This window comes from Bos taurus, chromosome 6, assembly GCF_002263795.3.
Source record: "Bos taurus isolate L1 Dominette 01449 registration number 42190680 breed Hereford chromosome 6, ARS-UCD2.0, whole genome shotgun sequence".
Taxonomy (NCBI): Eukaryota; Metazoa; Chordata; class Mammalia; order Artiodactyla; family Bovidae; genus Bos; species Bos taurus.
Genome location: NC_037333.1, coordinates 111,218,655 through 111,245,774, shown reverse-complemented (window position 1 = coordinate 111,245,774; position 27,120 = coordinate 111,218,655). Strand labels below are relative to the sequence as shown.

Sequence of the window (27,120 nt, the reverse complement as noted above, 5' to 3'; positions counted from 1 at the left end):
GATCAGTTGTCCTCAGAGACGACCTTTGGTCCCCCGTCCTTGCCTAAAGGAACCCGATGACCTGGCTGGGGGCTCAGGTTGTCAGGAGTGGCCACTACTGAGGGTGACAGGCCTGCTCAGATGTGCTCTGCTCCAGCACACCCGAGGGGCGTAACCATTCCTTGGGGAGCACAGCTGGCATGGCCAGGTCATGGTTGATCTTCTGTGTCCATGTGGCCAGAAAGTGGTACCCAGTGATTTGGTGAAATGCTAATCTCAGCGTTGCTGGGTGGGTGTTTTGTAGATGTGGTTCACACCTACAGGAAGATGACTCAGTCTAGGGGATTCCCCTCCATAAAGTGGGTAGCCCTCATCCAATCAGCTGAAAGGTCTTCAGAGCAAAGCCAGATTTCCACAGGAAGGAGAGACTCAGCTTCAGTCAGCCGCTGCCTGAGTTCCCAACCTGCCCTGAGATTTCAGACTGGTTCGTGCCCACGAGTCCTTAAGATCAGTCTCCCACCTTCTCTCCCTCCCCCTCTGTCTCTCCTCCTGTTTCTATCTCTAGCTCTATATATTTCTCTGTCTCATCTCTCTATCTCTGTCTCTTTATCTCTATCTCCATCTCTCTCTTTTCCTCTGTATCTTTATCTCTGTCTCTATCATCTCGCCTCTTCCTGGTTCTGTTTCTCTGGAGAACCTGACTGACATAGGTAGCTGTCTCCAGTGTTTGAGGCTGGGGGTGAGGAGGTAATATGTAGCTGGAGAAAAGTCTAGTCCTCTCCCAATTCCAGTCACTGAAGAATTGAATAAGCAAGGCCCTCCCATTTTCAGGCCAGAGCAGTATGAGGGTGAAGGTGAAGGACAGACACCAACATTCTCACATCAGTGTATTGATACCACATCCCGAGCACTGCGCTAAACTCTGCTCAGGACAAAATGCCTCAAGCTCTTCCACACACATGGACCACAGTCTTGTCTAACTCAATGAAACTATGAGCCATGCTGTGTAGGGCCACCCAAGATGGACGACGGGTCATGGTGGAGAGTTCTGACAAATGTGGTCCACTGGAGAAGAGAATGGCAAACCGCTTCAGTATTCTTGCCTTGAGAACACCGTGAATGGCATCCGACCCATCACTTCAGGGCAAATAGGTGGGGAAACAATGGAAACAGTAACAGATTTATTTTCTTGGGCTCCAAAATCACTGCAGATGATGACTGCAACCATGAAATTAGAAGACGCCTGCTCCTTAGAAGAAAAGCTATGACCAACCTGGACAGCATATTAAAAAGCAGAGACATCACGTTGCCGACAAAGGTCCATCTAGTCAAAGCTATGGTTTTTCCAGTAGTCATGTATGATATGAGAGTTGGACCATAAAGAAAGCTGAGTACAGAAGAATTGATGCTTTTGAACTGTGGTGTTGGAGAAGACTCTTGAGAGTCCCTTGGACTGCAAGGAGATCCAACCAGTCCATCCTAAAGGAAATCAGTCCTGAATATTCATTGGAAGGACTGAAACTGAAGCTGAAACTCCAATACTTTGGCCACCTGATGCAAAGAACTGACTCATTTGAAAAGACCCTGATGCTGGGAAAGATTGAGGGCAGGAGGAGAAGGGGACAACAGAGGATGAGATGGTTGGACGGCATCACCAACTCAATGGACATGGGTTTGGGTAGACTCTGGGAGTTGATGATGGACAGGGAGTCCTGGCGTGCTGTGGTTCATGGTTGCAAAGGGTTGCATGAGTGCAAAGGTTGCAAAGAGTTGTACACGACTGAGTGACTGAACTACTGAACTACTTGTCAAGATGAGTGTTGTCTAAACTAAGGAAGATGGACCTGTCATAGAGCCTACATGAGGTATTTTTTTATTTTACATGGCTTGTGTAGCTTCAGACATCAAAAAACTCATGGAGAAATCACACATATACAGGCACACACATAAGGAGCCAAAAACAAAACCCACCCACTTTGTAACTTGGTGGTATAACTAAGGGATTCTTGCTCTTGCTACCACAATTCTTTTAGTATTATTATTTTAATGGATATTTGGCTGCATCTAGAATTCTTGGTGACAAGTTTTGTTTGTGTTTTTTCAGATCTATGAATCTGTCATTCATTTCACTGTCCTCTAGCCTCCATAGTTTCTTCTAGGAAGTTACATTATTTGTAGTAGTCTTGTTTCCATATATAATACGAATTTTCTCTTGTTATTTTCAAGACTTTCTATACTTTAATCTTTTAGTTGTTAATTTTTTTTGGCTAGGCCACACGGCATGTGGGATCTTAGTTCCCTGACCAAGAATCAAACCTTGCCTCCTGCATTATTAGCACCGAGTCTTAACCACTGAACCACCAGGACGTCCCGCTGCCGCGTTTCTTAATTTCCATCATCACATGAAGTTTAAAGTAAATCCCCAGCTGAGAAGACATTGTAAGGTCTGGGAGCCGAGCACAGAGAGGCTGACAGTCTACCCAGGAGGACCCATGGAGTCGGATTCTCAGAAACAGTCTTCTATCGTGGAAATAACTTCTGCATCCACATGTCTACATATTTCCTTCACACTGCTGCGTCTTCAGAGGCAACTACTATGTTATGGAAAAGAGCATGGAAAGATAGAGTAAGAAATGAATCCGGGGCAGGAAAGAAGATGACCAGACCGCCCTCTGGCCCAGGGCAGGGAGATCTCGCTTGCCCCCTGGAATAGTCCAGTCCTCTGCTCAGTGCCTTTTGGGTCCCATCTCAGTAGGTCCTCCCTCAGCTCTGGAGGGACAAGGAGGTCACTGTTGTCCACGCTGAAGCCTCATCAGGGCGGGCGAATACCGTGGTTTCTCAAGCAAGGGGTCTGATTCCCTTCTATCATGATCAGAGCACCTGGCACCCTGTCGGCACTTAATACAGTGGTTGAGAGCTGAGTGACCCGAAGACTGGGTCAGGTTTAAGTCAGCAGGATTCTTGCAGCAAACAGTACCCACTGCACTCATGGTTTGGACCATTTTATAACCTGCTTTGAGCTGTGCCTGCCTTCCCAAGAACTGAGAAGCATGTAGACACGATGGGGAGTGTTAGGCGAGACTGTCCATTTAGATGGTCCACCGTGACCGACATCAGCTCTGATACTTTCCAAATGGACCGTGAAGTGAAGTGAAGGGAAAGTCGATCAGTCATGTCCAACTTGTTGCGACCCCAGGGACTGTAGTCCATGGAATTCTCCAGGCCAGCATAATGGAGTGGGTACCCTTTCCCTTCTCCAGGGGATCTTGCCAACCCAGGGACCAACCTGGGCAGCTGCAGTCCATGGGGTTGCAAAGAGTCGGGCACGACTTGGTCCATTTGGAAAGCATCAGAGCTGGTGTCGGTCACGGTGGGTGGTCTGCGGTGAGCACCCCGCCTAGGCCGAGGTTTCTGTTTGCATGTTCTCCGGTGCTCTGTACCGCCCACGTGCTAATTGCTAATACTCAGCAGGCGATACGGGGAACTAGTCACAGATTCAGGGGTCCCATCGGACCTGTGGGATGGAAGCAACTCTCTTTCTGGTGAAAGAGTATTGTGTTTGGACGGCATCCACGCCACAGATGGTTCTGGAGCCCTGGAACTTGTTGCTGGGTTGGTTCACAGCTTTGTAGCATGGGGGAGGGGGACCCAGGTGAAATCTGAAACTTGAGAGCAAGGAGAGGCTTAAGAGGTAGAGCTCCCCCCCCCCCCCGCCCCCATGGCTCAGTAGCAGGTTTAAGAAGGAGGAAAACTTACTTTCGAGGCCTGTCTTGAGGGGCTGCAAGATGAGTAGAGCTCTGCACACCACCCCCCCAACCTGAATCTTCCAAGTTAATGTGGGATTGACTGGGTTCTGTGGTGTACACAATTCAGATGGTCTCAGCTCACATTACTCTCTGCAGGCCGCGTCTTTGAATCCGGCTCCTCGTGTGGACTGGGTGGGCAGAAAGGACGCAGCAAGCAGAGACGAGGGAGCCTCTTGAGTGCCTGGGTCCAGCTGGCAGGCCAGCCTGTGGTCATGTGCTCTCCATGCTCCCCATGACCTCCTCCCGTGTGAGGACTCAGGTGATCCGAAGGCTTGAGGTTGTTTCCACCAGAAGCCTGTCACGGGCTGGTCAGGAAAGACAAAGACAAAAAGGACGGGTGCATTAGAGCGAGTGTGATGCTTGGCGACCACCGTGGGTTGGGGGCGGGGGAGAGGTGGGACCCCAGTTCTTGCACATGCTTTTTGAGATGGACAATAGTGGATTCAGAGTTCTCACCAGCAGTGAAGCTATTAGTTCAGAGATAGAGTTTCCTTGCCTGGAGGCCTCTGAGCTCCTGGAGGAGGTGTGAACTGCAGAAGGTCGGTCCCTGACTTGTCAAGGAAAGAGGCTTGCATCGTGTTGCGCAGGCATTTCTCGTGTTCGCTTACCCTGATGAAGAGCCACTTAATTAGAGACACACAGGGAAGCCGAGGGAAGCATGGATATTGTGGTCCTGAGCGTGAAGGGTGCTTATTCTGTGTGCTTGTGGTAAGGGATGCTGGGAAGGAGGGGAGGATAAGGAAGTGGATAGAGGCCTTGGGACTTTGCGGGGAGAGGGTGAACCCTAGGGTGAATGTAAGCAGGGGGACGTACCACCTCTGGGCCTGTGCTGTTTAGGGCAGAAGTCCCTTACCACATGTGGCCACAAAGCACTTGAACTGTAGCTTGTCTGAATTGCGATGCACTGAAAGGAACCAAGGACAATTGAGAGTCCCTTGGACTGCAAGGAGATCCAACCAGTCCATCAAAGGAGATCAGTGCTGAGTGTTCATTGGAAGGACTGATGCTGAAGCTGAAGCTCCAATACATTGGTCACCTGATGCGAAGAACTGACTCATTTGACCTGATCACTCATCAGACTAGATGCTGGGAAAGATTGAAGACAGGAGGAGAAGGGGATGACAGAGGATGAGATGGTTGGTTGGCATTAGTGACTCAATGGACACGAGTTTGAGTGAACTCCGGGAGTTGGTGATGGACAAGGAAGCCTGGCGTGCTGCAGTCCATGGGGTTGCAAAGAGTCAGACACGACTGAGCGACTGAACTGAACTGAAGGGATCCACACTAGCTTCTGAACTCTTAGTATGAAAATAAGACTGTAAAAGAGCTCATTCATATTTGTGTGTGTGCTTAGTCACTCAGTCATGTCCAACTCTTTTGCAACCCCATGGACTGTAACCCACCATTTTCCTCTGTCCATGGAATTTTCTGAGCAAGAATATTGGAGTGGGTTGCTATTTCCTCCTCCAGGGGTGTCTTCCTGACCCAGGGATCAAATCTGGGTCTCCTGCATTGGCAGGCAGGTTCTTTACCTCTGAAACAGCTGGAAAGCCCCTCCAGATTCATATTTCTATTGATACCATATTGAAAAGACCCTGATGTTGGGAAAGATTGAGGGCCAGAAGAGAAGGGAGTGACAGAGAATGAGATGGTTGGATGGCATGACCAACTCAGTGGACATGAGTGTGAGCAAACTCAGGGAGATGGTGAAGTACAGGGAAGCCTGGCATGCTGCAGTCCATGGGATCTCAAAGAGTCGGACACAACTCAGCAACTGAATAGCAACAACATTGAAGTGATACTGTTTTGCATATATTTGGAGTAAGTAAAATATTAAAGTTAATCTTTAAAAAATTTTTTTAATGTTTGTATAGCCTTGACATGGTAGAAACTTTTTGGAGGGCTGGACTGCAAGGCATGTGAGATCTTAGTTCCCCGAACAGGGATTGAACCTCAGCCCCTGCATTGGATGTGTGGAGTCTTAACCACTGGATTACCTGGGAAGTCCCTAAAATTAATTTTAAATTAATTACCTTTTTAAATGGAGCTACTCAGAAATCCGAAATTACTTACGTGGCTCTTGATGTGTTTCTGTAACACGGTGCTGCGTTAAACCCTGGGAACAGAGATGTCTCTGCTTCACAGTCTTGAGATGGGTTTTTGGCCAGCACAGCAAGGTGAGGGCTCCACCTGAGCAACTCTTGTTACCTCTGTGCAGATGAAGCAAAGGGATTGGTTCAAGGCCAGAGGATACCTGTGACCTTCTGGCCCCGGGTTGCCCCTGTGGGACCTTGGAGAAACTCCAGGGTTCCCAGGGCACCTGCCAGCTTGAAAATCCCTGTTCCTGCATCACGTGTCTGTTCCATGTGCCTGTCTGCTCCGTGCAGTTGGGAAGCAGTTTTCCAGAAGGAAACCCCTCACACGTCCTGGGGGGATGTGACTTGCTTTGTTTCCTGGCCTGTACATCTGAACATCTTTGATTTAAAACAGGGTTTACCCTGGGGTTTCCTTTGCCTCCCTAGGAGTGCACTTTGGAAGCGATCGTGCAGGACCCAGAACGTCCCGGACGCTCACTCCTGGGGCAGGAGACAATGGGCAGTGTGGGATGGACCCCCACCAGAGGAAGGAAGACCTGGGCTGGGGTCACAGATTTTAGACAAGTCACCCTCCTTATCAGTGCATTGTGTGTGCTCAGTCACTCAGTCGTGTCCAACTTTTTGTGACCCCACGCACTGTAGCCCGCCAGGCTTCTGTGTCCATGGAATTTTCCAGGCAAGAATCCTGGAGTGCTGGAGTGGGTTGCCATTTCCTCCTCTAGGGAATCTTCCCAACTGAGGGATCAAACCCACTTCTCCTGCATTGGCAGGTGGATCAGGATACAACGTAGCTCCAGACCTACATGAGAATTTTTAAATACCCCAAATGATCATGCCCAGAAAAATCCAACTTTGCTTAGTGTTTCTGGATTTTCATGCACTGCTTGGAGATGGGGAGGGACAGCTCATGTTGAGAGTTCTTAGTAGGGGACTTCCCTGGAGGTTCAATGGTTGAGACTTCACCTTCCAATGCAGGGGGTGTGGGTTTGATCCCTGGTCAGGGAGCTAAGATCCAACATGCCTTGGGGCCAAAAAACCACAACATAAAAACAGAAGCAATATTGTAACAAATTCAGTAAAGACTAAAAATGGTCCACATCAAAAAAAAAAATCTTAATAAAAGAGCTCTTGGATTAGGTTAATTGTAAATTCCTTTCATTTGTAAAATATCATGTAAATGTGGAATTATTAGAGACTAAATTACATCTGTGTTTCCAAATAAGAATTCGCAGTTCCATGGGCTATGGGACAAAAAGCGTTAGGGATAAATGGAGTCACAGTTCACTAAGGAAATCTGATGTCACTAACCTGTGTGCAACTGTTAATGCATTTTCCAACTAAAAACAAAAAATCACATTTACAGTTTAGATCTTCATTCTTTCCTGAGGCTGGTTGCTGTCAATCCAATTTGGATTACATAAATTAACTGGCAAATATGAAGCACGCCAGTCACACTAAAACTTTAAACCTTGCAATTCAGCGTCCTGTCAACGTGTTCATATAGACGGGTTGGCAGACTTGTTTTGTGAAGGGCAAGGTAGTAAAGATTTAAGGCTTTGAGGACCATATGGTTTCTGTTGCTTGGCTTTTGCAGTTTGTATGACTGAGCAACCAGAGTCAACATATGGGTGTGGCTGCATTGGAAATTTAAAAAGAAATAATTAAACTTGATTTATTGACAAAAAAGTATTAGCAATTTCAATGTAACATTTTATCAGTATTAAGTAGGTGTATGTAGTTTGCTGGTAAATATGAAGGTGTCTTGTGAAAAGCTGAAAACTCTTCAAAATGGCAACACTCCAGTTCTGCCAACTGGCAAAACTTTAGGTCAAAAGTATCTGCCCTCCATTCTTTGACTGATTAGAGCCTCATTAGCTCAACTATTTACCTACATGAAGAAAGAGAAATAAAAGTATACTATGTCACAGTTCAATAATTTGAGCACATATTTTCTAAATAGGCTTTTTGTATTTTTACTGAAAAAGTAATCTTGCTATTGTTTTGTGGCTTTTTTCCCCCCCAGATATTTTAAGAAAGATTATACAGAAGAAGTTTGACCTCTCAAAGGAGTATGATAAGGTAATTTTGGATTGATGTATCTGTTATCAAAAAATGGATGTGAGTAAAATATTGGCTGACTTGAAAGTTAATCTTTAAATAACCAGTTATCTGTGAATTCAGCTAATATTTTGACTTAAAAGTTTTATGGAATATTGAAACACCTTATAAATCCCATTTGAACTACAGCAGAAATTTCAAAGGTGGCATTTAGAGAAATATTCACCTTTTAAGCTGTATTTTATTGAAAATCTAGAAGTTCCTTAAATGAAGTCTTATACTGTTTTTTTTTTTAAGCCAAGGGAGGAGATCTCTAACAAATGGAGTGGTTTGAACATCCCTAGAAGCGGGGATGCACACTTGTAACAACCGCATGCACACATGTAGAGGAAAAAGAGTGAATTCTGACCAGAGTGCTTCCACGAGGAGGTGACTCTGGTAAAGAAGATGAGCAGGGCTGGACGGGCGGGGAGGTGGCTTTGCGAGTGGTTCAGGCTCTGGGGACCAGTGAGGGGAGGATGGGATGTGAAAGGAGGAAGCCCGTAGGTGGAGCTGGTGGGTGAGGGGGGAGGAAGGCCAGGTGAGCTGGGGCCAGGGCAGGGCAGGGCCTTGAAGGCCCTGCTCAGGTGAGTGGCCAGTGTTGTCAGAAAATACCAGGCCCCTTCATGTCTCTAGTTAGCTCCAAGGTTAGGGTTGGGGTTAGGGTGCTGTGAATTTACCTTGTTTGCACCCACGAGATTAACTTCCTTCAAGAGACAAATGTGTTCTTTCGATTCTGGCTTATGATGAATGCAATTTGCCAGTAAAACAAACAGACAAATGTTTGTTGCTGTAAATGTTAGGATAATAAAGATTAGTTGAATCTGTTTGTCAAGCTATTAGTCCTGCAGGGTCAGACTGCCCATTCCAACCTTTCCTGGTATGAAGGTGGTTGTCAAGACAACAATCAAAGGGACCAGCAGGACTTTTATTTATTTAATGGCCAGCACAACAGATGTGAATGAAAGTGTCCCCGGTGGGTGTGAGGGCCCTGTACCAGGAGGGCAGTGAACCCTTCTTGCCTGACAGTGGGAACAATGGCTGCATATTCTCAATTTGCAGTAAAGTGACAGTCAAGACAAAACTGAATGTAAAAGCCAAGAGGAAAGCCTCATTTCATGGGCATTTATGTGTATAAAAGAAAATGAGCCATTTACTCCCTGGTGCCCCCAGCCTGCTCTAATACCTCGGAAAGCATCTTTATTCTTCAGTTTCCACTGGCTTCATTTATATCTTCCAGACATGATGCCCTGTGTCTGCCTGCCTCCCTGGGCAGAATAAAATGACTGTTGCTTTCATATTTATGTTAAAAATTTGCATGCCATTAGCAGCCCGGCCGGAATGCCAGTTAGCCCTGCAGAGGTATGGGAGGGGATGAGAGGCCGAGCTTCCTCTGGGCCAGGCCTGGGGGGCCTAGGGCCTTGGACCCCGAGGTGACTCTGAGCGGCCTGTTGAGTATGAGCTGGCATTGGCTGCCACCATCCCTGGAAGAGTCCTCTGTGGTCGGCTTGATATTAGACCTGGAGTTCCTGTAGACTTAGGGGCCCCTTCGTTCCTGATTTCCTCTCCACCTCAGGTGTCTTTCCAAATGGATAAACACCGCTGGGGTGGAGCTGGGGTGGAGAAAGGAGACAGAACTGGGCCCACATGAATGAACGGACTCCTGCCCTAGGTGTGGAACTGGGTCACGTTTTCCAGTTATCCAAGGAGAAGGATTTGGTTAAACAAAGACACCCAGGAAGCCAGGGCACCTTGGGAGGGGAGTTTTCTGATTGGCCTTAGTCAGGTAAATGCTCTCTTGAAGCAGGGCCTGAGTCAAGGACTTTCGGGCGAGTCTCTTATTTGGGAACTTCCGTGAACCCTGGCTGGGGAGTGGGAGGTGAAACAGGAAGGAGGGCAGCCTACAGAGGGTGTGTCATTCCACCACCCACCACAGGGGGAGACAGAGCTCCGTCCCGTAGAGCAGCTGCACTGGACCCTGTAGACACAGCAGCGTGGGAATTAGCCCACCAGAAGGTGCGGGGGCTGAGCGCTCTATGCACTGAGAGACTGAAGAGGCACCTTCAGGGCTATTTGGGGCAGGGGCAGTATTAATCCCTCAGCACTCTGAGCTTACCTGGTTTTAGAAGATGCCTTCGAGCACAGGTACCAGTAGTAAGATGTCTGGGGAGGCACACGGAGATGGCTAAGGTCCCGGGACTCGGGTGGACTCCACAGCATCCTCTATACTGGCCATGCCCACCGGGTGTAACCTGCACAGTCACACAGGTACCCTCTGTCCAGCTGAAAGGCCCTTGGGAGTTCTTCAGCTGTCCATGTCCTGAGCTCATTTCATCTCCTGGTGAGCCCACAGTAGCCAGGGCTGCTGAGTTGGTGGTCTCCGGACAGGGGCTCTTTCAGTGAACTTCATCCCTTGGGAAGTTGGCAGCTGTGAATAGGTGTAGACCTTTTGTTCCAAGGGGCAGCCTTGACTCTGGATGGAAATATGACTCCTTCCCATGGAACTGCCTCCTTCTTCCACGTCAGCTGAACGTGCAAAGTAGTGCTTTATAATCTGTGGCCTCGTTCTCCTCCGGAGATTTTTTAAAACAGTTTTTCTCCCTTTGTTTAATGCATTCACTTAATGAGTATTTACAGAGTGCACGCTAGAAGCAACGCATAATAGGAGGACACGCATGTGAAAGTTATGTCTTTACTCCAAGAATTTGCAGTTGGTGAGAAGGAGGTCGTGGGGTTAGACTTGTGTATGCTTGGACACTGTGAGCTGAATTGTGTCCAAAACTCATATGCTGAAGTGCTAATCCCCTGTGGCTCAGAATGGGATTGTATTTAGAGGTAAGGTCTTTAAAAGGGTGATTACGTCAAAATGGGGTCATTCAGGTGGGTGTTAATCTAGTCTGACTGGTCTCCTTCTAAGAAGAGATTAGGACACAGACAGAGAAAGGACTATGTGGAGACAGGAAGAAGATGGCCATCTGCAAGCCAAGGAGAGAGGCATTAAAAGAAACTAACCCAGACCACACCTTGACCTTTGACTTTCCAGCCTCCAGAACTATGAGAAAATAAATTTCTATTCTTCAAGCCACCCAGCCCTGGTATTTGGTTATAGCAGCCCTAGCCGACTGGTGCAGTAGATGCCTGCAAGGCAAGATGGAGAGGGATACACATGCCATGAGAAGTTCAGATCCAAGGCTGTTAACGTGCTGAGGATGAAAAGTGTACTGGCACTTGGGGAAATCAAGAAAGCCTCCAGAGTGGCACTGGCGTGTAAACTGAGACTTAAAGGCAAAGGGGCAATGAAAAATAAAGCTGTGAGAGTCCATGAGAAATAAAGTTCTGCTTCCATTTGCAAACCTGGCTCGAAGCACAAAGCTTCTCCTCTGCTTCTTTTATTTTTAAGATTTTTTTTTTTAATGTGGACAGTCTGTACTGAATTTGTTACACGATTGTTGAACACCATTACTTCTGCTGTTTCTGTACTGGTTTTTTGGCTGTGAGGGATGTTGGGTCCTAGATTCCCGACTAGGAATGGAACCTGCTTCTCCTGCATTGAGAGGTCAAGTCTTAGCCACTGGACCGCCAAGAAGTTCCTTCACTGCTTCTTGAATCATGAACTGTCACCTTCCACTTTGTGATAATGAGAGTCATCATTTCTTGTCTGCCATGTTCCAAGCACTGGATTAGCAGTTTTTTGTTTTTTTTTTTTAAATTGTGTCTAATCCTCACAACACCTGTCCAAGACAATCCTGCACTCAGAGAGTCTAGGGAACTGAGGTCACCCAAAGACTGGATGGCGACACTGGGGTCTGTACCCAGGCCAGACTAACTCTGAGCACATCAACAAAAGTGAGGCTCACTCCAGGTCAGCACGCTGTCCTCCTGAGGTGACTCATTGGGAGCAGTGGCTTCCATTCGAGTATCATGAGCTGTGAGCACGGAGGGTGAGCGCCCCTGAGCTGCACCTTTTACCTATGAAACCATGAAAAATTACTGTGTGTAATTCCCCAGGCAAGAAGTGGTCAGGCAGAAGTGGAAGGCCTGGATCGGAAGAGAATTTGGAGTTATGGAGCCATGAGGAAATCTGAGGACCAGACAGATGAAGCTATAGAAATCCGAGAAAAAACTTGAATAACCCTCTTTTTTTTTTTTAATGTGTGTTTGGGTTTTTATTCTTTTTTTTTTAATTTATTTTTATTGAAGAATAATTGCTTTACAGAATTTTGCTGTTTTCTGTCAAACCTCAACATGAATCAGCCATAGGTATACATAAATCCCCTCCCTTTGGAAACTTGCTCCCATTGAATAACCCTCATTTACTAGCACTTGCGTAGTACAGGCTCCGTGGCAGGCACCCGAGAACGTGCTTTGCAAATAGTAAGTCTTAGTGTTCACACTACCCACAGCAGAGGTGTTTCAGTTCAGTTCAGTCGCTCAGTCGTGTCCAACTCTTTGAGACCCCATGAATTGCAGCACACCAGGCCTCCCTGTGCATCACCAACTCCTGGAGTTCACTCAGACTCATGTCCATCGAGTCAGTGATGCCATCCAGTCATCTCATTCTCTGTCATCCCCTTCTCCTCTTGCCCCCAATCCCTCCCAGCATCAGAGTCTTTTCCAATGAGTCAACTCTTCCCATCAGGTGGCCAAAGTACTGGAGTTTCAGCTTTAGCATCATTCCTTCCAAAGAAATCCCAGGGCTGATCTCCTTCAGAATGGACTGGGTTGGATCTCCTTGCAGTCCAAGGGACTCTCAAGAGTCTTCTCCAACACCACAGTTCAAAAGCATCAATTCTTCTGTGCTCAGCTTTCTTCACAGTCCAACTCTCACACCCATACATGACCACTGGAAAAACCATAGCCTTAACTAGATGGACCTTTGTTGGCAAAGTAATTGAATATGCTATCTAGGTTGGTCATAACTTTTCTTCCAAGGAGTAAGCGTCTTTTAATTTCATGACTGCAGTCACCATCTGCAGTGATTTTGGAGCCCCCAAAAATAAAGTCAGCCACTGTTTCCACTGTTTCCCCATCTATTTCCCATGAAGTGATGGGACCGGATGCCATGATCTTCGTTTTCTGAATGTTGAGTTTTAAGCCAACTTTTTCACTCTCCTCTCTCACCTTCATCAAGAGGCTTTTTAGTTCCTCTTCACTTTCTGCCATAAGGGTGGTGTCATCTGCATATCTGAGGTTATTGATATTTCTCCCAGCAATCTTGATTCCAGCTTGTGCTTCTTCCAGCCCAGCATTTCTCATGATGTACTCTGCATATAAGTTAAATAAGCAGGGTGACAACATTCGGCCTTGACATACTCCTTTTCCTATTTTTAACCAGTCTGTTGTCCCACGTCCAGTTGTAACTGTTGCTTCCTGACCTGCATACAAATTTCTCAAGAGGCAGGTCAGGTGGTCTGGTATTCCCATCTCTTTCAGACTTTTCCACAGTTTATTGTGATCCACACAGTCAAAGGCTTTGGCATAGTCAATAAAGCAGAAATAGATGTTTTTCTGGAACTCTCTTGCTTTTTCCATGATCCAGCGGATGTTGGCAATTTGGTCTCTGAAGAGAAGTGAAAAGCAAAGGAGAAAAGGAAAAATATAAGCATCTGAATGCAGAGTTCCAAAGAATGGCAAGAAGAGATAAGAAAGCCTTCCTCAGTGATCAATGCAAAGAAATAGAGGAAAACAACAGAATGGGAAAGACTAGAGATCTCTTCAAGAAAATTAGAGATACCAAGGGAACATTTCATGCAAAGATGGGCTCGATAAAGGACAGAAATGGCATGGACCTAACAGAAGCAGAAGATATTAAGAAGAGGTGGCAAGAATACACAGAAGAACTGTACGAAAAAGATCTTCATGACCCCGATAATCACGATGGTGTGATCACTGACCTAGAGCCAGACATCCTGGAATGTGAAGTCAAGTGGGCCTTAGAAAGCATCACGACGAACAAAGCTAGAGGAGGTGATGGAATTCCAGTTGAGCTATTTCAAATCCTGAAAGATGATGCTGTGAAAGTGCTGCACTCAATATGCCAGCAAATTTGGAAAACTCAGCAGTGGCCACAGGACTGGAAAAGGTCAGTTTTCATTCCACTCCCAAAGAAAGGCAATGGCAAAGAATGCTCAAACTACCATACAATTGCACTCATCTCACACGCTAGTAAAGTAATGCAGAGGTGTTTAGGTCGCCATTACATACATTTATCCATTCCGTCTTGAGCTTTCAGCACGCAGGATGTGAGCCAAGCCCTGTGCTTGTGATGCAAAATGAGCTATGCAAAGCAACCTTGTTATGGAAGGATACATTTCCCCTGGGGACCAACGGGTGTGGGCCAGCCCCTCCACAGACTCTCCACCTGCTGGCTGACTGTAAACAAGGGAAACAGAGGAACATCACTGTCTCACTGCTTACTTGGGGTTTCTGCAGGGAGAACCTCTCAGCCTAGCTTGTCAGAGTGATGCCTGCTCAATTAAAGGACAAGGTTCCTATCTTCAAGGAATGCACGGTATTGGATCATTTAGGTAGTGACTTAGGATTACCTCCCACCGATGACCTATAAGTGTCACCCACACCTCTAAAACTTTTCAGGGGAAGTTCTCCCAGCCCCCTGCCCCCTCCCACCTGCCATCTTTTATATTCTGAGCAGCACTGTCAGCAGGACTTTGAGTTTCCTTGCAACGACTTCCTGAAATGGTTTTTGTGTGGCCATGGTTCAGCTCCACTCCAGCCTCTTGGTTGATGATCCTCTAGACTCAGCTGGGCTGGATCCTCCTCATTCTTTTCATCCTCAGTTACTACGCTTCCCTGTCTTGGATGAGATGGTTGGATGGCGTCATCAGCTCAATGATGAGTTTCAGCAAGCTCTGGCAGTTGGTGAGGGACAGGGAAGCCTGGCGTGCTGCAGCCCATGGGGTAGCAAAGAGTTGGACACGACTGAGCGACCGAACTGAACTTGTCTTGGCGCTTCCTCTGGGGTCAGGTGCAGGGCTTGGGACTGATTGCTGAGGCTTCAGTCCTGACCTAGCCAGAGCTACCAGTCCTGGGTATTGACTCGTGACTTTGTAAATGTCAGCTCATCAATCCAGGTGGGTTTGTGACGTTTGAAACCCAGCCTCCGTGTTTGCAAAAGTGTAAAAATGACTCTGTCCCCCCTTCATGCACAAATCACGTCCCTCTTTTTTTTTAAAAAAACATGGGACAGTCTCATAACTTAAGCAAATTTCTCATCATGGGAAGCTCATTACTTTGCCATGGATCGGTCCTTGACTGTCGCTGACAATCCCCCATCTCTGGACCACTGCTTAGGGATTGTTGGTCTTAGGCAATGTGGCTCCTTCTCTCTTCTCTCCATCAGCTTGTCTGATTGTGATCTGGCACCTCTCGTAAGACAGGTCCCAGACTGAGCACCTGGGAGAGACGGTGAGTGTGATGGTCACGGTCCTCGCCCTCCTGGAGCTGCAGGTCATGTGGGAGCTGTCACTCCATATGAAGGAAAGGCTGTGAAAGGGCAGTTGTAGGACCCCATGGCAGCAGGAAGGAAGAATGTACTGCCAACCCAGATGTGGTTATCAGTACAGACTTCCTGGAGGAAGCAACATCCACACTCAGACTTGAGTTTCCTCAGGAGAAGAGTGATGGGAATAATGTTCAAGCAGCGGGGAGCTCAAAGTGAGGAAGGGAGAGAGAGCACGGTGCTTTCTAGGGACTCGAGTGGCCCAGAAGAAGGGGGCAGGAAGCCAGGAGTAAGCAAGATGGGACCATGTGGGGCAGTTTGAATTAAACATGGCGGCACCCCACAGACTGCTGCTAAGCAAAAGGATACCTGGAAGGTGGAGCCTTGGGTTCTGGGGTTTGGGCAGCCCCAGACTTGGTTTTGTGGGGACCCTGAGGTCAGTATGTTACGCGTTTGTAACTTTCCCTCTCATTCCCGGGTCCGTAACTGATCAGCACGCTGATGAAGAGCCTTGCAAGAAACCCAGGTGTAAATTCAAGTGGGAGCCCTAGAACTTGACTCTCCCTGAAACACTGTTTCTCTCATAAATGCTCCTTGATATGTCCTTCTCTCTCTTGATTCTCTCTGTGCGGGATGTTGATACTCTCAGTGGCAGTTAATCACTCCAGTAACGTTTTCTGTTTTCTTGATGCATGCTGCCTGTGCTTGCACAAACTCTGCGACGACTCTGCCTTCCTCAGCCAGAAAACGTAGTCTTGACTCTGAAGGTAACGCCCTCGCTTGCTGTTTCACGTTGCTCTGTGTAAAGCCCGCTGTGATGCTTTTGCCAAAACTCCCAGTTCCCTGTCCTCTCCCTGTGATGGTTTTTGTTTCCTTTTTGTTTTTGCCATTGCCTGCATCTTCTCTTTCAGCTCCAGTAGTCCAGGAAATAACAAACCATCTTGGCAAGCCTAAAATCTTCATCTTCTTTTCAATGCAACCCACAAAGCCCTCCAGAAATCTTGGTATATCAGGACAATATTTAGGTCCTTGCCAGATCTCGGCCAGACTTCAGTCTAGAGGTGAACTCTGGAAATGACATATCTTGTTCCAGATACTGTTCGACCCAGTATTTAGTCCTTCCTGGTGACTCAGACGGTAAAGAATCCGCCTACAGTGCCAGGTTCAATTCCTGGGTTGGGAAGATTCCCTGGAGAAGAGAATGACTACCCACTCCAGTATTCTTCCCTGGGGAATCCCAAAGACAGAGGAGCCTGGTGGGCTACAGTCCATGGGGTCACAAAGAGTAGGATACCACTGAGCAACTTTCGCTTCACTTCACTTCATTGGAAAGCTTACATAGAAAATATAAAGTTCTTATCTGGAACTAAAGATAGCGCATCTAAAACATTTCAGTATACCTTTCCTGGATTTGGGGTTCTCTGTCTCCTAGAATTCAGAAAGGATTTTAAATTCCTTTAGAAGTAGTAACAATTTTTAAAAATAGTTATAATTTAGAATACTTGCTGAGAAATGATAGCAGAATAAGTAAGAGTTGGTGTGTCTAGAGCTGGTTTTTCAATTGGCCAGTGATATGAGTCCTCAAGGGAGGGTTATATACCAGCAAGTAATGACTCTTCATGGCCCTAGTATCTGGCTTATTGTAAGGAGTATGTTTGATGAATGCATCAAAAATGCACTGTTTTTCCTTTTTATCCTTTTAACCTTATAGAATAAAGGATATCTAATTATATGGAATTAGATAATATTCAAGTGCCATATACACCTAGTTTAATGCTCATAATAAGTATTTGCCCACAGAGTTAGCTAATATTGATTGAACATTTGCTGTGTGCTGGGCCCTTTGCTAGTTGTTTACACATTAGCTCATTTAATTATCTGTCCCTCTCAATCTGCTGACGACGTTAATCCTAATGTAACATTTCCTGCTTTAGAGAATTAAAAGCCACCTCTGCTGGGATTCAGAGCAGGTTCTCAGACTCCCAACGTCAGTGCTGTCTCACAGGGACATCACATTTGCTCATAGGAACAAGACTTGGGTTTCGTTTTCCTTTGCTCTGCTTGGCTTCAGAATGTCTTGCTCTCTAGCTGCTCCAGGAGTTGCAAACCACCAACCTGTAGCTTTTCTGCATTCTTTCACAACGTCTTCCTTTATGTAGGTACGAGTAGCTTGAGGATTGGAGGACTGCAACGAGAATGAGTGTTATCCTCCTGGTGCGTTAATTTTTACTTAGCTGGAATAAAGCCAGTCGTGCTTATGAAAACAGGTTTTGGTCATGTGATTGTGTCTGGAAATCGGGCCCATTAGGAACCTAGGGACGTGTGAGATGAAGGCTGCCGAGCCCCGTCCCGCTGGCCTGAAATGGGCACTTATGGAGCGTCTGCTCGTGGCAGGTACCCTCCTTGGCGCCTTATCGCTAACTGTACATGCTCTACGATGTTCACGACGACCTTACAAGGTACGTATTTTTATTCCCGGAACCTGGGTGAGGAAACTAACATGTTTGATTTGGAAAGACTGAGCTTTCCCCCCTAAATTTAGGAATATTCCAGATTCTTCTATAATGCTGGATTTGTCATCAATTGATCCATCCAAACTGCTGTGAATCCTGAATAACTCCTGCTGGCTCTGTCTTTCTGGTGAAAAACACCCTTGGTATGTGTGTGTTTAGTCGCTCAGTTGTGTCTGGCTCTTTGCGATCCCATGGCAGCAGCCTTGCCAGGCCTGCTTGTCCATGGGACTTTTCTCAACAAGAATACTGGAGTGGGTTGTCATTTCCTCCTCCAGGGGATTGACCTTCCCTCCCAGGGACTGAAGCAGTGTCTCCTGCATCTCCTGCATTGCAGGCAGATTCTTTACTGCTGAGCCACCGGGGCTTATTCATTATGCAAGGAGTTCTAGCAAAATTTATCATGCCATTTAAAAACAAACAAAGTACCTTTGAAAGTGGAAGTGGAAATGTTAATCTCTCAGTCATATCCAACTCTTTGGGGTTGAAATTAAACCATTTGCAACTTGACTTTGCATTTGGATAGTTTCCTGGAAGTTGAAAGGTCTTTCCCAGAACTGACTCACTGGAAAAGACCCTGATGCTAAGAAAGGTTGAAGGCAGGAGGAGAAGGGAACCGACAGAGGATGAGATGGTTGGATGGCATCACCAACTCAATGGACATGAGTTTGAGTAAACGCCGGGAATTGGTGATGGACAAGGAAGCCTGGCGTGCTGCAGTCCATGGGGTGGCAAAGAGTCGGACACGACCGAGTGACTGAACTGACTGACTGAAAGAAGGTAGCAACTGCTTGATCCCGTATTCTGACAACTCAAATCTGTGTATCCTTTGTTTCAGGAAGGATCTTCAAAATGGACACACACACACCCCCTGAAGGTTTAACCCATGATGGCAAATAGGTTAAAAAGCATGAAATGTGTTCACTGTGGAATGTTCTCTGTGTAATTGGTGTCACAGTATGTGCTGTTTCTTTTGTTTGACTTGCAGATTATCTACTATGAGATCGGGATTATTATCTGTGCTGCCCTGGGATTGCTGTTTGTTATTCTGATGCCTCTGGTGGGCTTTTTCTTTTGTCTGTGTCGTTGCTGTAACAAGTGTGGTGGAGAAATGCACCAGCGACAGAAGAAAAGTGGTCCCTTCCTCAAGAAATACTTTACAATCTCCCTCCTGGTGATCTGTGTGTTCATAAGGCAAGTAGAACCTTGGACAAGAGCTGAGTGGCTCTGAGGCTGATGAGCAATACTTGTGTTTAACTGTTAAGCACATGAGCTTGAAACAAGAAGAGAATACAGAAACAGAAAAAAAAAAAAACGCAAAAAACAGAAAAGAGAGAAAAAAGATGTTTGTCCCGTGCATCACTATAAACAGAAGTTGGCACTGTCATTGGGCTGCTGTAGTTTAGGTGATAAGCCAACCTCGTGGTACTTTTTTCATTTTGAAGACATCTGAATAAATTCTGGGCCTGCAGAAAGCATTCGCCTTCCAGGACAGCACTTCCTTCCTCTTAAGTAGCTCTCTCAAGACAGGGGCCATGCGGGACGGCAGAGCAAGCATTTACTAGCTTATCTTTATGTCCCAAGGGATCTTTTTTAAAAAAGTTAGTTTTGTTTTTTTTTAAATTGAAGATCAGTTGATTTACAGTATGTTACTTTCAGATGTATAGCACAATGATTCAGTTATATGTATATATATGTGTGTGTGTGTACATATATATATATATATACATATATATATTCCTTTTCAGGTTCTTTTCTTTTAAACATCATTAAAAATATTGAGTGATAATACCCTGTGCCCTCCAGATGGGTAGTGTCCTTGAATTGGGAGATTAGAATATTGTCGGATGGAATTAGCTTCCTAATCATATAACCAGTTTTCTTGATTTTTACAATTATGCTGGAACCCTGCCTTTTTTTTTTTTAAGTTTGTTCAATGTAGATTCTTATTGTGAGAAAGAAATCTGTTCACTATACCTCTTTCCCCACTGAAAACGATAATTACACTTGCAGTCACAGCTTCTTGAGAGAATGATCTCCAAAACTGTGACTCAGAGTAGGGAATGAGTGTGTGGACATGGGGCTGGGCTTGGGATGCACTGGGAGGTTGAGATTGGCGTATGTGCACTGCCACGTGTAAAACAGAGAGTGGAGACCTGCTGGACAGCACAGAGAGCCCAGCTCGGTGCTCTGTGACGGCCGAGAGCATTAGGATGCGTGTGGGGGTGGGAAGAGGGCCAGGAGGGAGGGGAGACGTGTATACACATGGCCGATTCACTTCATTGTATGGCAGAAACTAACACGACATGGTGAAACAACTATACCCCAGTTTAATAAAACATAGCATCGAGACTATTACTGAGTTAAAAATAAATAACACATACATAAATCTAGAAATCTAGCTCCTTCAGGGACTTCTCTGGTGGTCCAGTAGTTAAGACTCTGTGCTTGCAATGAAGGGGTTGTGGGTTCGATCCCTGGTCAGGGAACTTAAGATCCCACATGCTGTGCATGCAGTGTGGCCAAAAAAATAAAATAAAATTCAATAAACTAAAAAAAAATGTAGCTCCTATAGTGTACCATGTTCTCTAAACATTTCCTTCAGTGTTTTGCATGGTAATCTGGAGGCGGGTGCCCATACCCTAGTGATGCATTACCCAGTTATAGAATGTGCATATTTCTGGTTCTGTCTGTGTTCTTCCTTTTGGAAATAATATGGAACCCTCTCTTGAAGCCTGGAGCACACTTCATAATTTAGGTTGTTTCTATGGCAGCCCCTGCTGCTGCCAGAAATTTTCAGTGGACTGACGGATCCTAAGGACACTGCTTTTAAGACGAGGACAATTGTTGTGTAGTAGCTAATTTGTGTCCGACTCTTTTGTGACCCCATGGATTGTAGACCTCCAGGCCCCTCTGTCCATGGGGTTTCTTGAGCCCAAATCAGATCCCTCCAAGAGGAGTGTGCTTCATGATCTTGGCACCCTGGTGGTGATATTTAGGCATCTTTCCACATTCTCTCTGGAGAAGGCAATGGCAACCCACTCCAGTGTTCTTGCCTGGAGGATCCCAGGGATGGGCGAGCCTGGTGGGCTGCCATCTATGGGGTCGCACAGAGTCAGACACGACTGAAGCGACTTAGCAGCAGCAGCAGCCACATTCCCTCATCCATTCAACAAGCGTGTCATATCCAGAAATAGTGCCTATGACATGAGTGATGCTGAGTTTCAGGGAGTCCCAGAGACAGTGAGGAGTGGCGAGTCCCATCCTCCTGGATGTGTCTGCAAGCGTCACAGTTGCTCGATAGCCAGGAGAAAGATTTTTCAGGTTTTGCTAAAGAACTGATATTGGGCAATTTAAGCAGAAAACAGACATTAAATAGAACAATTTAAAGTTCCAAAGTTCTGGCTGCAAACAAAAGAAGAAAAGTTCTTAAAGTGTGGCCATAAGTGGAGGCACGGAGAGAGGTACTATTTGGGGAACTAAAGTTCCCCAGCTAATTTCATGCACCCTGGTTGACAAGCAGGGAGTTTGTGTGTGCGTTTTGTCTGCAAGGCAGGGTTGTGGGTTCCTCTCTCTTTCTCTCTTTCCTGTTTCCCTGTGTGTCTGTGCCTCTGCCTCTTGGTTTGTAATTTGAATCTGACTGCTTCTGCACACTGAATTCTGAAAGGCAGCCTAAGGTTGGGGTGATGGTAATTCCAGATGTCCCCAGTCTCTCTGCTTTGTGTTTGAAGTATTTTCAGGAATGTGCAGACCCAAAAGCTAGGGGAGTAGCTACCAGAGGAATGTCAGTTACAGCCCAAGACAAGTCAGACCCTGTGCATTTCCTTGAAGCCTGAAACTTACATCCTTCATTCATCCAGAGTCTTGAACTGTGCTATCTCTTCCTCTCTGCACACCCCTGGACATCAAAGATGAGGTTCAGGTGACAAAGTGTCTTTGGAAAATACTTGTCCTTGGGGCTTCTTGTTAGCACGGTTACCTAATAGTTTCACTTCATATAGATACATGTATTGTAAAGACGTATAAATGTTAAAGCTTCAGTGCAGCAATAAGCTTGGCTTTCATTTTATATAAAATGAATGCTACATAAATTTTTTTATTTTTGAGAACTCAGACTCATCAAACACATTTAGATGAGTTTTTTTTTTCTTGAGTGTATTTTAGTTTAGAAAATCATTTTAAAAAATACTTCTGTGATTCTATAATCTGCCATACATTCAGTGAAGATATTTTCCCCACTCAAGTAAAACTTATAATTGAATATCATAATTTTAAATTCAATATAGTTAAACCAGAGTGGACCCGCTCTTTGAGGCTGTGACAAATTTTAAACTAATTTATTTCACATAATACATTGAATTTATATACAAATTACAAATAGGTCAAAATAAGATGAGTATTGAGATTGTTTTGTTTACTTTAAATTCAGACTAGAAGCTTAAACTTCTTTACTTTGAATTTTAAAATTTAAATAGTGATTTTTAAGTCCTCCTTTTAGAACACCTACTTGGTTGCAAGTTTCTTCAACATCATGAGTTGTTTTAAATGTTTGCAAGTAATCAAAACTAGCCAAGAAGATTAAAAACCAGAGGAAAACAGAAATATCCATACTATGACTAGATAAAAACGAGGAGAAACTAGGTCCACAAAATCAGAAGAGGAGATAAAATAAGAGAAGAAGGAGTGTCCACAAAATCATAAGGCAGAAGGAGAAAGAAAAAGAGGTGTTAGCGTATGCTTCCAAAGACCTCGGTGGAGATTGAATACCACTGGTATTTAATCTTTGTATGTGATTTTTTTTTAAAAGTCCTTTCAGAAGCCCAGAGCAGTCCACTTGCCTTTTATCAGGTTCGGTCCCATTTTGTGGTTCTATACTAAGTGTTACATTCAAAAAGAAGTTGGTTTTTAAATGTCTTGGGTTTTTTTTTTATATATATCCTATTTTGCAAAAAATTTTAAAATCTTTTCTTTCTAATTGAGAAAGGCATAGGTATCAAGGAGAAAGATCCCCTGGTATACGTGGAATGTATGTGGTCATGCTGTTTCTCCTTCTGAGCTTTTCCCAAGGCGGCTGTGGAATGTTCGAATTCTGCAGACACTGATGTATGTTTACGTAAGTCTGTTTGACCATCAGCAGTAGATTACATCGCCGCGTCTCACGGTGGACTCTTTAAGCAGATGTGTCTTGCTCCAGAAAAAAACAGGTTTTCTCTCCTTTTTTTCCTTTGCATTTATCATCACTGAATTTTTCAGAATTTCAAAAAGGTTATAAGCAACAACAAAAAGGACAGCTGTGCCTTTACTTCTCCAGCGTACGGTTGTTGCTGAGTATACCAGTCAGCTTTTGCCAGTTACTGTGGTGAAAACTGAATCCCAGTCATTTTCAGGAAGGTGGCTGTTTTCAAAGTGAATTTTTGTCGTTGGTCTTAGGATATGATGTCAGTTTCCGGGTTTGGAGGCCCCAAGCTTCTAGAAAAGAAATCGAGCTAGCATGCCTGGAAAATCACGAGACTTTTTAATGAGAGGCTATTTGTTTAAGATCGAAACTGAAATTGAAAAGTTATCTTTAAAAAAGTAAGAGGTCAGTCACAGACTTAAAGCATTTATTTGGCTCTTATTGGTGAACTTCACTGTCAGTAGGAATTGGTAGAAAAAAAATTGCTACCCGTCTTAAAGGTTTAGAAACTCTAAAAACTTTTAAACATTTACTTTTAAGTGTATATGAGAGAAAAGTAGTCCATCCATGTAAAATATAGAAAGCGTCATGCTAATATATCATAAAATAAATGCCCATCTTCTGCTAAAAACTTCAAGAGATTTGTCGTACAAACTAAAAGTATGTGTTTTCTATAGCTTAAAATCTCTTTTTGTGTCAGTGCCAGAGAACTATTAGTCATTTGGCTATCATTTGATTGAAATTTTATTCCCTTTATTTTATTGGCTGTCATTTTATTGAATTCATTCATTCATTATCATTATATCCTAAGAGTTGACTGAAGGTGACACTGTTAGTCATTCAGTCATGTCTGACTCTGCGACCCCATGGATTGTAGATGCCAGGCTCATCTGTCCATGGAATTTAATTCCCCAGGCAAGAGTACTGGAGTGGATTGCCATTCTATTCTCCAGGGGATCTTCCCAACCCTGGGATCAAACCCGGATCTCCTGCATTGCAGGCGGATTCTTTACTATCTGAGCCATCAGGGAAGCCCAAGAATACAGGAGTGGGTAGCCTATCCCTTCTCCAGGGGATCTTCCTGACCTAGGAATCGAACTGGGGTCTCCCACTTTGCAGGCGGATTCTTTACCAGCTGAGCTACCAGGGAAGCCCTCTTAATTCTCTATTTCTGTTTGAATAAGAGTTATACAATTGGTTTGTGTAGTATTCAGATTTTTTTTTCTTTGATTTGCTGGTAGTATTTAAAAATGGGAAATTTTTTTAAAATAGGAAATTTTATTTAGATTCCAGATTTTTGTGAATAATTGGAAGATCTGGCAAGTCTGGTCTTCTACCATCAAGGGAACACTTACTGGAGGCACAGAGAATCTCTGCCATCACCACCTCTGATCTCCTGGTTCCCCTAGTCCAGCCCATACACTTTGCCCTTCATGCTTTCTGCCTGCCTGCATAGGCATTTGAATTTGCCATCTTTAACTTAAATATAAAATTTGCAGTGAGTATGAAAATCAGCTTTGAAAGTTGGCTGAATTCTATTCCAGAATTCTGTTTAGTACAGTTTTTGAAAAATGATCCATGGCTTTCATCTTAATTAGATTCATAACTGAGTAACAGAAATGTGCCTTTAAATATGTCGGATTGAAAGTCAGCTGTTTTATTGCAATGCTGTGTTTCCTGATTTATGTTTGGAGTGAAGGCATTTATTCAGTAAAGGGATAGTTTCTGCCTGGGACATTCTGCACCTGTGGCTAAGCTTCTAAATGGACCAGATGAAACAAAGCCCAGTCCTTAAATCCATCTGCACCCACCTTGGACACAAGACCCTGTGTTACCCAAGGTTGACCAAGAAGCAGTTCCCACCTCTTGTTAGGGCAGTTCAGCACAGGTGAAAATAAGGCAAAAGAGAGTATGAAGTGAGAAAAACCTGTCAGAACTTCAGGGTGAGCCTTCTGGGAGTTCAAGGCAAGGCATTCTCCTATCCAGGGGATTCAGGGAAAGTTAACAACAAAACTGTGGGTTTGTAACCATACAATGAAAGGTTCAAAGCAGTCCATCCTAAAGGAAATCAGTCCTGAATATTCATTGGAAGAACTGATGCTGAAGCTGAAATACCAATACTTTGGCCAATACTTATGGGAAGAACTGACTCACTGGAAAAGACCCTGATGCTGGCAAAGATTGAGGGCAGGAGGAGAAGGGGGTGACAGAGGGTGAGATGGTTGGATGGTGTCACTGACTCGATGGACATGAGTTTGAGCAAGCTCCGGGAGTTGGTGAGGGACAGGGAGGCCTGGCATGCTGCAGTCCATGGGGTGGCAAAGAGTCGGACACGACTGAGCGACTGAACTGACTGAGTGGGAGGCTGGGTGTTACAGATCATCCAGCCTGGACTTGAGCTTGCTGCTTGTTTCCCGAGTGCGCTTTGACTTATATGAAAGATGGGCCTGGAGAATGATGAATGACAGAGAACTTGGACGTGATGGGGAAGAGCAAGGGCCTCCCTTTGTGAAGTCCTCTGGTGGGCAGGGGTATCAGGTGGTGATCCTGACTTAGCACATAGAGGGGTGGAAATTTGGTGTGGCAAGAAAAGCTTCAGGAATATTACTGTAACTCAACTTTTTTTTTTCCTTCTGTTGACATTACTCCAAAGTTGCTGTTTTGGGCTGTTTGGCTTTATTTTGCATGAATACATCATTTATTAATAATAGCCGTTGTTGCTCTTGGAGAAGGAAATGGCAGCCCACTCCAGTATTCTTGCCTGGAAAATTCCCATAGACAGAGGAGCCTGGTGGGCCCCAGTCCATGGGGTTGCAAAGAGTCCGACATGCCTGAGCGACTGAGCATTATTGCTCTGCTGTAATTTCAGCATCATGAATACTAATGCAAACTTAAGACAGATGAAAATGGATTTGAAGGTGGTCCTCCAATTGCCAGAGACTATTGTTAATTTCATTCTGAAAGATTATCGTCAGCATGAATGCAAATGTAAAATCCTGGAGCCCTCATGGACACGCAGTACCACTCTCCTTTGTCTCAGAAGCACTGGTCTAATGGCTTTTATGGTTTTGTGATACCACCTGATGCTCACACAAGGAAAGGCCTTTCTCAGGCTCACAGTGTGTGATGTTGGCAGTTGTGGGACCAGACCCCGAGTCTCATGTTCCTGCTCCTACGCAGTCTGCTGCACCTTGCCAACCATGAGAAATCGTTTCAGCATTCTCTTACAGACTGTTGGGGGTTAGTTTGGAAAGACCAATGCATCTGTGTAATATTGCTATGTGAAAGTATTTGTTGTTTTGAAAATTTTAATTTTTTAATTGAAGTGTAGTTGATTTACAGTATCGTGTTCACTTCAGGTGTACATACAGCAGACTGACTCAATTATACACACACACACATATATGTATACATACATATACTTATATATAGATATAAGTATATATACACATATGATGTGTATGTGTGTGTGAACATGTGTGTGTATATATATATGAAAGTCGCTCCATCATGTCTGACTCTTTGCAACCCCATAGACTGTAGCCCGCCAGACTCCCCTGTCCATAGAATTCTCCAGGCAGGATTACTGGAGTGGGTAGCCATTCCCTTCTCCTATATATATGTGTGTGTGTGTGTGTGTGTGTGTATTTTACATTCTTTTCCCATATAGGTTATTACAACATACTAAGCTCCGGGAGTTGGTGAAGGACAGGGAGGCCTGGCGTGCTGCAATTCATGGGGTCAAAAAGAGTCGGACACGACTGAGCGACTGAACTGAACTGAACTGAAGCATAATTCCCTGTTATATAGCAGGTTCTTAAGTCCCTGTTGGTGATTTATTTAATATATAGTAGTGTGTATATGTTAATCCCAACCTACTAATTTACCACCCCCCTTCTTTGGTAATGGGATCAGCCTTACTTTTAGGAATGACTCATGACCGAAATGGGACAAACAATTACTCATTTATGCAGGACTGAGAGGTGTCCTGGGGACA

The 27,120-nt window shown here is 44.9% G+C and overlaps 1 protein-coding gene across 1 annotated transcript in view; it reads left to right on the top strand.

Annotated features, from left to right (window-relative positions):
• The window catches only part of PROM1 (prominin 1), a 122,878-nt gene that overhangs the window by 40,726 nt on the left and 55,032 nt on the right, over positions 1–27,120 (top strand). The window contains 3 exon segments of the mRNA NM_001245952.3: positions 7,905–7,960; positions 16,178–16,204; positions 18,936–19,141. Of these exon segments, the coding sequence (NP_001232881.2) occupies positions 7,905–7,960; positions 16,178–16,204; positions 18,936–19,141 (289 nt within the window).